The sequence below is a fragment of the Coregonus lavaretus genome, assembly GCF_964263955.1.
Source record: "Coregonus lavaretus genome assembly, chromosome: 13".
NCBI classification, from domain to species: domain Eukaryota; kingdom Metazoa; phylum Chordata; class Actinopteri; order Salmoniformes; family Salmonidae; genus Coregonus; species Coregonus lavaretus.
Genome location: NC_140000.1, coordinates 50,618,148 through 50,629,503, shown reverse-complemented (window position 1 = coordinate 50,629,503; position 11,356 = coordinate 50,618,148). Strand labels below are relative to the sequence as shown.

The window sequence follows — 11,356 nt, the reverse complement described above, 5'->3', positions numbered from 1 at the left end:
TATTGTAACACGGAAGTCTGGGTAATGAAGTTCCATTTCTTTCTATTATCCTTGACATTATGTTTAATTGAAAAAAGAAAAGAAATGACAACAGTGAAACTTCTTTCGTTCAATTCATTTATAATGTATGCTGTGGGATAACATTGACAAATTGAGTTGTGCAAGTAATATCAAACCAAATCTATCTTCCCCTCGAAATGCAGTTGTAGGCATAAAATGTAGGTGATATTTCCAGGAGCATCATGCTTAAACACATTGTTGTGAGCGCATTCTTTAGCAAACACTGATTGTAAGAGCCATAACATCAACTCCCAATATGAGAAACATATACTAGAGATGGGAATTGGGATAGGTCCTATACCATATATAGTTTGCCAATACTGGTAATGCACATGTGGTGGAGTTAAGGGTGTGTGTGTCAATCATTCATTAACTTTGAAAAGAAAATGAGAAAAAATATAATCTGTTATTTGTCAATTACTAATCATACATAGGCTATGGCCCCTCTGGAGAAAAATTGTAATTATATTTACAAATGCAACAAGACAGCAAATTCGCAATAAAACATACAATTGTACAAACTGATTTTTTTTCCTAATCACAGCATTTCGTCTGACAGAGAAGAACAAAAGCACTCAAGGCATCTCATAAATTAACAGTCTTCAATTACCAAATAAAAACCATCACAACTCCCTAATCTTTAACTGCTTAAGTTGTTCGTAGGTTCCTCGCTATTTACATGCAAACATACTTTTATTAAATCGGACCCTCTAGTTTGTGAAAAACAGTAAAAACTGTGGTTTTTATTGCTGAACGTGTAACATTGTTTCGCTGGCACAAAAAAAAAAAAATTCTCCCAAAGCTTTGAATTTGACATCCAGTGCAAGCTGGGGCTAAAGCTCCTAACTTCAAGTGAGACACCTTATTCCCAAACATTCAGTGTTGAAAGAAAAAAATAACATTCACATGACGTAAAAATCTACCAACAGAATGTGAAGTCAATTGTGTGAATAGCGGTTGTCACAAATGGCACCCTATTTCCTTTATAGTGCACTACGTTTGACCAGAACCCTATGTGCCCTGGTGAATGTCCCTGATACTAAAATGACCAGCAAACGTGTACAATCAATAGGTGAGCCGATACAATCAAACAATTCAAGAATATACAATCAATTAAGGCTGAGGGGTAAAGGTTACAGGAAAACTTAGCAGTGAGGGTGAGTGCATCACTTATTGATAAAATGTGGGTTGGAGCAACCTGGTATCAGAGCATTTAAGTAAAGAATAATATGAAATGCTGAGACCCAGCTGGTTGGAGACGGTGGAAGAACTGGATAGAATTAATCATATCGGTTTCTCTCATTCATCAACTATTCAATGAGCAAAAAAGTATAATTCTAATCAGATTTAAAATACAAAAAAGGGATGAGACTTGACAAATGTGAACTATAGGCATCATATACAATGTTGTTGTGTAAAACCTCATTGTTCTGAACCGGCACTGCCATGAATCCCAAGCCCTTCACTCAAAATATTTGAAAAAGTCTAAAATAAGAAAACGGGTTGTTGGTTCTGATATTTCAGACAAATGGCTTTCATAATGTAAAAAAAAAAAACATTGATTACTGTCAAAAGGATGGGGTGAAGGACGCTCAAAACAGCGCAAGAAATAACATGCAATTGCAAATTCCCCCTATTTCGACACAAGGCTTCCAAATCGGATCCTGGACTCCAAACTGGTGTTACAATAGAATCAGATCTATAGAACTAAAAATATGTATCACCAACTGTCTATGGCAAAAATGAATTAAAGAGTCGACCGAGAGATTGATTGGAGACCTAAAAGTAGTTTCAAATAAAATCAAATCTAAAATGTAGGACACATGTATATCCTCTCCCATGTCTGTTCACATCTTTTAAATCTGTTTATTCCTTCAAAGTCTTAATAACTTCAAGCTACAATTGGATAGTTACATCTTTTCAATATCTTTTTATATTTTTTATGTAACAGTAATGGCTTTAAGTAACATGTGCTTTTGTAGCTGGCTTTAGACTCTGTACTGGGTGTCCCATCATAAAAGTTGACAATGAGAGCAGGCCGTAGTTGTAGGAAGATTTGTGTTTGTGCACATGGGATCCAGGAAGATAAAACAGAGAGAGCTTCATCATCATACTCATTTTCGATGGGCAAACCCCTTCCTTCTGCTACCCCCCCTGCCCACAGAGGGGTGAATGCGAGGCCTGCCCCGCCCACCCTCCTGCCTCATCTCATCCTCCTCTCTCTCTTTTTCCTCCTCGTCCTTCGCTCTGTCATTACTGGATGTCTTCTACATAGTTGGCGGGGTAGAGGCCCACCACGCCATCTTTCAGGCGCCCTCTGCACCAGCCCTGGTCGTCCTCGTTTCCTATCTTGGTGAACTCCTCGCCTTCAGGACAAAAAGGAGAACAGGGAGGAAGGGACAGATTATTATGTGAAAAGATAGTGGTAGATGAGCATGTCTTACTGTTGAGCAGTTTCAAAAATGATTTGTGACTCACAATTCAGCCTCACTCACTTTTCTCTGTGTTCTAATGGTCATAGATAACTGATCTGACAGGACATGGCAAGTAAAAGAAGACTGGTGGAGACATCCAGTCCTTTCACTTAGCAGTGGTCATACAGGGCAGGGGACTCTTCACTCGCATATTCTTTCAAGAATTCTCGCAGTCACTCACACACAAGCACACACACACCTGCTTTGAAGCTGAGTTCATCCTGCTCCTGTCCTTCGTAGTCGTAGATGGCGCGCACGGCCACAGACACCACCGAGGACGCCGGCTCCACCTCAAATGGGTTCCCGTCGCCGTTGGCGTCCTCCATGGAAAACGGGTTCACCCCAGTCTCCTCATCCGACCACTCCTGCGACTTCTCCACACTGCTGGCGCTAGACGGACACAGAGGAGCCAATCAATATAAGGGAAATTTGAAAATGTCACTTGTCAATCATGCCCTGCTCACACACTGATTGGACAATCCAGCATGCCAGGCGAGAGAAGCAGGAACAAAAAGAGTTAAGAGGGCCCGGGAGAGGGGGGCATAAAAACAACGACACCAATGTAGAGTACAGCACAACACGTAGAAGGCCCAGCAAATGCATCTCCGAATCCGCCCGGATACATAGACTGTAAGCCTATAGGTTTCTCCCTTCCACTCTCAAATCAGCCAATGGGGGAAAAAACATGCCTTTTTAGGAAACCAATGCCGTGAGGTTTTGTTGGCGAATGGATTTGCGAGTTTGCTTTGACACCACTTGGAGTGGACACACAGACAGAGTGCTGAGGTAAGGCAAGGCAACACAATGGCACAGTGACACGAGTGCCGTACAAAAGCATGGTTGGAGTTCACCCCATCCACCACTGGAGGGAGGTAGATGTACAGTAATCAGATGAACAAACACCCTTCTTCCCCAGTCAGAGAAAACCCATTAAACACACACACACACATCCTCAGGTTACAGTCAGACCCTTGCAGCTGGTACACTCAAACACCTTTGGCATCTCATAGTTCCTGCTTTATGCCAGAGAGACTGAGACACACACACACTGTTGATTTTATGAGTGCCGGTTTCTCTGTCCGGCCTTGAGTCAATATCAGACCTGCTATAAAACAGGACCCAATATAGGTTTATATAAGTTCTAGACAGGCTTTTGTTTAAAGTCTAAATTCTATAGAAATTGTATTTTTAAGTTCCAACTTGCAACAGATCTGACTGTACAGTAACCACAGACAGGAAAAATACACACACGCACGCGCAGAAAGGATGCTCTGCAGGACTTGGCAGTTGGTACTGTTAGGAGTAATGACTAATGTAGGGTTGGTGTGATCGCTCACTGAGAGCCCATGCACAGTAACACAGCCTGCAGCTAGCCAGGGATAGGGAAGGAGAGAGGGGAGAGGGAAGGAGAGAGGAGGAGAGAGAAGGGAAGGAGAGCAGAGGAGAGGGAAGGAGAGAGGAGGAGAGGGGAGCAGAGGAGAGAGGAGGAGAGCGAAGGGAAGGAGAGCGGAGGAGAGGAGGAGAGCGGAGGGAAGCGGTAGAAAAATTTAAAAAAGAAAGGAGGGGTGAGAAAAGAGAGCACGAGAGAGGGAAAAGGGAGGAGAGGAATAAAAGAGAGAAGTAATGGAAAAGAGGAGGAATAACAGGAAAGACTGAAGGGAAAAATAGATGGTAGAGGACAGAAAGGGTGTGCCTCAATAGTGTTATTGAAGTGTTTCTCAGGGGTGCACAGTTTTGTTTTAGCCCAGCACTAGCTCACCTGGTTCAACTACTCAACTAATCAGCAAGCCCTGTGTGCTAGTGCTTGGCTGGAACAAACATGTTCAGCCCTGAGAAACACTTGTGTAACACTAAAATAGTAAATTCACCCAAAGACTGAGGGAAAGAGAAAACAAGAGAGGGAGGGAAGGAAAGCAGGGAGAGGAGTGGGTCTCTTTTTCACCAACGTTTTCACTTCCTCCACTTTTTTGACATTGAGCGGACTGCGGTTGTTGTTGTTGTTGACGACAGTGGGCTGTTCCTTCATGGTCTCCTGGAGATCCTCGTCGTCGTCATCCTCGAAGGGGTTCGAACCCACCGGCTCTGTGTTAGTGGGCACAGTCAGGCTGACCACACGGAGACACGGAGAAAGGTATTTGTGACACACACGTACACATACTCGTCCTCATACACACCTTGAATCCAGACAGCTTCGTGACATACCAAAAGCTGAATCGAAAACCTTGGATATGAGGGTTTAGGACATAATGGACACACAACTAGTACACAAGTGACACGTCCAACCATAACCAATCAAATAGACAATATGAGCATTGTGACAACAAACGCATGACAAGTCTGAGGACACTGACGAGGCAACGCTGGTTACGTATGTTTTTTAGACAAAATAAGCATGTTAAGTTAACAAATAAGAAGTGGCCAGTTTTCCATTCCAATTTTCATTCCTACAACATTTATCCACCTTCACCAATTCCTCTTATGCTTTTACTAGCATTTTATTAGTGCTTTTCCCCAGCTGATACGCTCTGGGTTTGAGAAAATGTTCCAATTCTTTGACCTATATAATAGCCCATTTCCCTAGACCAGGGTTCTTCAATTCCGGTCCTGGAGGGCCGAAACACTTCTGTTTTTTATTTCTACCTGGTAGTTAATTGCACTCACCTGGTGCCCCTGATTAGAAGGAGGGGATGAAAAACAGAGGTGTTTCGGCCCTCCAGGACCGGAATTGAAGAACCCTGCCCTAGACACTTCAGGTAGATCTGAGAGGATCAGATTGGTTTCAGCAATATGGCAATAGCGCCATCTTGCCCTCTGATTGGCTAGGTCAAAGCATCACCATATTAGTGACACCTATCTTGAAAAGAAAAAGAAAATGTTATCTAGAGAAGTACCTTGGGTTAGAGACTGGGGGTAGATTTGGAATTCCACACTAGTCTGCTGTGAGAATGAATTACGATGAAGTCACCCTAGACATTGATCTACGGTCAGTTTTGTATTTCTCCCCTAATAGTTAAGGTTAGGATTTGGGGAAGGTAAGCTGATCCTAGGCCTGTGCTTAGAGTCAACTTCAACCAGGAACATTGTATGTTTACAGTGCAGTTGGACCATGGCACGTAGTAGCCATCTGTCCAATCACAACGTTACTGCACTGTGGACAAAATGTGACCACCTTTGACAGTCATGGCGCTACGCTCTCTGAGGTAACCAAATCTCTCAGAGGAGTTGAAACACCAAATAAACACTGAACGGCGGCAACAATGTAACTTTAGTTGGCAGAAGTCAGAAAAAACAGACAGAAGATGTTCACACATTCTTAATGATGTTATATTAGTTCTCAGACCAATACCAGTCTGCTTTTTGGTGATCGGCACAACTGTTCTTTGTAGATTATATATAGGGTAATAGTCGATAGTTAGTCGCCCATAAACAACTTTTAAAGTAAGCAAATTATAAAATGCCCATATAGCAGTGAACTATCCCTTTACGGGGGATAGCTAGATAGATGTACTATCCCTTGTAGTGGTTGGATCTCTGATTTTGCTAGAGCGCAGGAATGTGGACCAACTCTCATAATGCATGAACATAAGGAAGGAGTGAGGTTATACTACGGTCCAGACAAGACGTTCACACTGTTACCCCCTTTTCCTTATATGGCCATTGTTTGTACAGTCTATTGTTTGTGTTGCCGTGAAAATGCATTTCCACTTTGAGTACAACTAATCTTGATTGAAGTGTACAATGGAAATGCGCACACACACACACACACACACACACACACACACACACTTGTTTTACTATCCTTGTGGGCACCAAACAATTGATTCCCATTCAAAATCCTATTTTCCCTAACCCTAAACTTATCTGAGCCGAGGTCACTGAGTCAAAATGCAGGCAGAGAGCTACTGAGATCTGAAGTCACCCTAGACATCGATCTAGGGTCAGTTTTGTATTTCCCCCCTAATGGTTAAGGTTAAGGTTTGTGGAAGGTAAGCTGATCCTAGACCTGTACTTTGTAGATATATATACAGTACCAGTCAAAAGTTTGGACACACCTACTCATTCAAGGGTTTTTCTTTATTTTTACTATTTTCTACATTGTAGAATAATAGTGAAGACATCAAAACTATGAAATAACACATATGGAATCATGTAGTAACCAAAAAAGTCCAAGTAGCCACCCTTTGCCTTGATGACAGCATTGCACACTCTTGGCATTCTCTCAACCAGCTTCATGGAGGTAGTCACCTGGAATGCATTTCAATTAACAGGTGTGCCTTGTTAAAAGTGAATGTGGAATTTCTTTCCTTCTTAATGCGTTTGAGCCAATCAGTTGTGTTATGACAAGGAAGGGGTGGTATACAGAAGATAGCCCTATTTGGTAAAAGACCAAGTCCATATTATGGCAAGAACAGCTCAAATAAGCAAAGAGAAATTACAGTCCATCATTACTTTAAGACATGAAGGTCAGTCAATCCGGAAAATTAAGAACTTTGAACGTTTCTTAAAGTGCAGTCGCAAAAACCATCAAGCGCTATGATGAAACTGGCTCTCATGAGGACCACCACAGGAAAGGAAGACCCAGAGTTACCTCTGCTGCAGAGGATATGTTCATTAGAGTTAACTGCACCTCAGATTGCAGCCCAAATAAATGCTTCACAGAGTTCAAGTAACAGACATCTGAACATCAACTGTTCAGAGGAGACTGCGTGAATCAGGCCTTCATGGTCGAATTGCTGCAAAGAAACCACTACTAAAGGACAACAATAATAAGAAGAGACTTGCTTGGGCTAAGAAACATGAGCAATGGACATTAGACCGGTGGAAATCTGTCCTTTGGTCTGATGAGTCCAAATTTGAGATTTTTGGTTCCACCGCCGTGTCTTTGTGAGACACAGAGTAGGTGAACGGATGATCTCTGCATGTGTGGTTCCCACCATGAAGGAGGTGGTGTGATGGTGTGGGGGTGGTTTGCTGGTGACACGGTCAGTGATTTATTTAGAATTCAAGGCACACTTAACCAGCATGGCTACCACAGCATTCTGCAGCGATAAGCCATCCCATCTGGTTTGCGCTTAGTGGGACTATCATTTGTTTTTCAACAGGACAATGACCCAACACACCTACAGGCTGTGTAAGGGCTATTTTACCAAGAAGGAGAGTGATTGAGTGCTGCATCAGATGACCTGGCCTCCACAATCCCCCGACCTCAACTAAATTGAGATGGTTTGGGATGAGTTGGGCCGCAGAGTGAAGGAAAAGCAGCCAACAAGTGCTCATTATATGTGGGAACTCCTTCAAGACTGTTGGAAAAGCATTCCAGGTGAAGCTGGTTGAGAGAATGCCAAGAGTGTGCAAAGCTGTCATCAAGGCAAAGGGTGGCTACTTGGAAGAATCTTTGAATGTTTGAAATATATTTTGATTTGTTTAACACTTTTTTGGTTACTACATGATTCCATATGTGTTATTTCATAGTTCTGATGTCTTCACTATTATTCTACAATGTAGAAAATAGTAAAAATTAAGAAAAACCCTTGAATGAGTAGGTGGTACTGTCTGTCTGTGTGTGTATATATATATATATATATATATATATATATATATATATATATATATATATATATATATAAATAAATAAATAAATAATACTCGATAGTTAGTTGCCCATAAACAACTTTTAAAGTGAACAAATTATTAAAAAATGCCCATATAGCAGTAAACTATCAATTTAAGGGGGGATTGTTAGATAGATGTACTTTCCCTTTAAGGGGGATAGCTCGATAGATGTACAGTCGTGGTCAAACATTTTGAGAATGACACAAATATTAATTTTCACAAAGTCTGCTGCCTCAGTTTTTATAATGGAAATTTGCATATACTCCAGAATGTTATGAAGAGTGATCAGATGAATTGCAATTAATTGCAAAGTCCCTCTTTGCCATGAAAATGAACTTAAATCGCCCAAAAACATTTCCACTGCATTTCAGCCCTGCCACAAAAGGACCAGTTGACAACATTTCAGTGATTCTCTCGTTAACACAGGTGAGAATGTTGACGAGGACAAGGCTGGAGATCACTCTGTCATGCTGATTGAGTTAGAATAACAGACTGGAAGCTTTAAAAAGGATGGTGGTGCTTGAAATCATTGTTCTTCCTCTTAACCATGGTTACCTGCAAGGAAACACGTGCCGTCATCATTGCTTTGCACAAAAGGGGCTTCACAGGCAAGGATATTGCTGCTAGTAAGATTGCACCTAAATCAACCATTTATCAGATCATCAAGAACTTCAAGGAGAGAGGTTCAATTGTTGTGAAAAAGGCTTCAGGGCGCTCAAGAAAGTCCAGCAAGCGCCAGGACTGTCTCCTAAAGTTAATTCAGCTGCGGGATCGGGGCACCACCAGTGCAGAGCTTGCTCAGGAATGGCAGCAGGCAGGTGGGAGTGCATCTGCACGCACAGTGAGGCGAAGACTTTTGGAGGATGGCCTGGTGTCAAGAAGGGCAGCGAGGAAGCCACTTCTCTCCAGTAAAAACATCAGGGACAGACTGATATTCTGCAAAAGGTACAGGGATTGGACTGCTGAGGACTGGGGTAAAGTCATTTTCTCTGATGAATCCCCTTACCGATTGTTTGGGGCATCCGGAAAACACCTTCTCCGGAGAAGACAAGGTGAGCGCTACCATCAGTCCTGTGTCATGCCAACAGTAAAGCATCCTGAGACCATTCATGTGTGGGGTTGCTTCTCAGCCAAGGGAGTGGGCTCACTCACAATTTTGCCTAAGAACACAGCCATGAATAAAGAATGGTACCAACACATCCTCCGAGAGCAACTTCTCCCAACCATCCAAGAACAGTTTGGTGACGAACAATGCCTTTTCCAGCATGATGGAGCACCTTGCCATAAGGCAAAAGTGATAACTAAGTGGCTCGGGGAACAAAACATTGAAATGTTGGATCCATGGCCAGGAAACTCCCCAGACCTTAATCCCATTGAGAACTTGTGGCCCAGAAGTTAATTGACAGCATGCCAGGGCGGATTGCAGAGGTCTTGAAAAAGAAGGGTCAACACTGCAAATATTGACTCTTTGCATAAACTTAATGTAATTGTCAATAAAAAGCCTTTGACACTTATGGAATGCTTGTAATTATACCATAGTAACATCTGACAAAAATATCTAAAAACACTGAAGCAGCAAACTTTGTGAAGACCAATCCTTGTGTCATTCTCAAAACCTTTGACCGCGACTGTGCTATCCCTTGTAGTGGTTGTATCTCTGATTTTGCTAGGGCGCAGGAATGTGGACCAACTCTCATAATGCATGAACATGATAAGGAAGGAGTGAGGTTATGCCCTTTTCCTTATATGGCCATTGTTTGTAGTCTATTGTTTGTGTTGTCGTGAGCTGTGAAAATTAATTTCCACTGTAAGTCCAACTAATTTTGATGGACACACACACCCCTTCACCCCTGTAGACACAGACCGTACTGTAGAAGTGACGTGACAGAGTACGTGTCTCTTATGCTGGTAGTGCGAGGCAGACCCATGTTTGGCAGTATGCACATCTGATGGATACCAAAGGGTCAAATGCTTTGCGTGCTTCACATTCCTCTTATTAACTCCCCTCTTCTCCTCCAGTGTCCACTAACACACACACTCCCCCAGTACACACCCTACACACACCATGGGGCATGTTTGGAGTCAATTCACCAGTGTGCAACCATTAAACAACCATTGTGCAACCGTTACAGTCAGTGGGGCAGCTCTGTTTTCTCAGGGCTTGTTACAGGAATGTTTACTGTGACCATGGCAACAGCTCAGTGGTGAAAGACGTCATTCCAAAGGCTATTCTCCGGAATGCTTTACCAGCGCTCCCGATCAGCAGCAGAGAGCCTTGTTGTGGAGGAACAGTAACTATGATGTTTAGATTTGGAAGTGGTGTGTGGAATGTTTGTGTGTGTGGCAGTGGTAAGAGAGTATTGGAAGCTACATTCTTTCACTGGCCTTCCGACATGTTTGTTTATCTACTGCACCTTGATAAATGTCTTCCCACTTCCTGACAGTGTGTGTGTGTGTGGTTACCTGCTGCTGCTCTTAGCTGCCTGCTGCTCTTCCATTTGGCTGATGCCCGTCAGGGTGACTCCATCGGAAGGCTTCTTCTTAGTCTCTCGCCGACTCAGTGTACGGTTCAAGTCTATGGACCAGTCCTGTGACACACACACACAATTAGTCATGTACCCTTGGACACAGATGAACATGATTCACATGCTCAGCTCAACGGATTCAGCATCAATGTTCAAACATTAGTAACTAAAACTGCTTGTCTTAGCAACAATACTACACTAAGGACAAGCATTTAAATAATGCACACACTTACACCCAAGTGCACACTCATTGGAAGTTTGATGCTCTAACACACACACACTCACTAGGTAACGTTAGGCAAACATTTCTCAGGCTGTGACTAAACACTGAAGACCAGGGCTGTGGAGTACTGAGTGTGTGTGTGTGTGTGTGTGTGTAGTTAAGAGAAACACATCCATCACCATTAAGACAGACATAGCACCGAGCCACCACACACCTCCACCAGAAGCTAAGGAGTGGGCTTGAATCAAAACATTATCCCAACCAACACCAACAGAACCTCATCCCAACGTTAGGAGAACATTATGCAATGCAAGCCCACAGACAGACACACAAACTTTAACATGGTCCAATACTGCCACTTTATCCCTAGACTTACTACAGCTCTATGGAGGTTACATTTCACTTATAGTTCTACCTTTTCCCAAGTCACTCCCTGTTCCCACAGATATAATACGTTTGCT

General features: G+C 42.7%; 1 protein-coding gene across 2 annotated transcripts in view; it reads right to left on the bottom strand.

Moving 5' to 3' along the window:
- Nucleotides 1-106: 106 nt before the first annotated feature.
- LOC311140538 (protein kinase C and casein kinase substrate in neurons protein 2-like) overlaps nucleotides 107-11,356 on the bottom strand; it is a 38,546-nt gene continuing 27,296 nt past the window's right edge. The window contains exons 8-11 of one of the 2 annotated variants that reach the window (XM_084175630.1): nucleotides 10,611-10,735; nucleotides 4,481-4,639; nucleotides 2,734-2,924; nucleotides 107-2,426 (exon numbers count right to left, since the gene is read on the bottom strand). In XM_084175630.1, the coding sequence (XP_084031756.1) occupies nucleotides 2,314-2,426; nucleotides 2,734-2,924; nucleotides 4,481-4,639; nucleotides 10,611-10,735 (588 nt within the window). In that variant the 3' untranslated portion in view covers nucleotides 107-2,313. The remainder of the gene's footprint in view (nucleotides 2,427-2,733; nucleotides 2,925-4,480; nucleotides 4,640-10,610; nucleotides 10,736-11,356) is intronic. The other variant, XM_084175631.1, reaches the window with a different exon arrangement.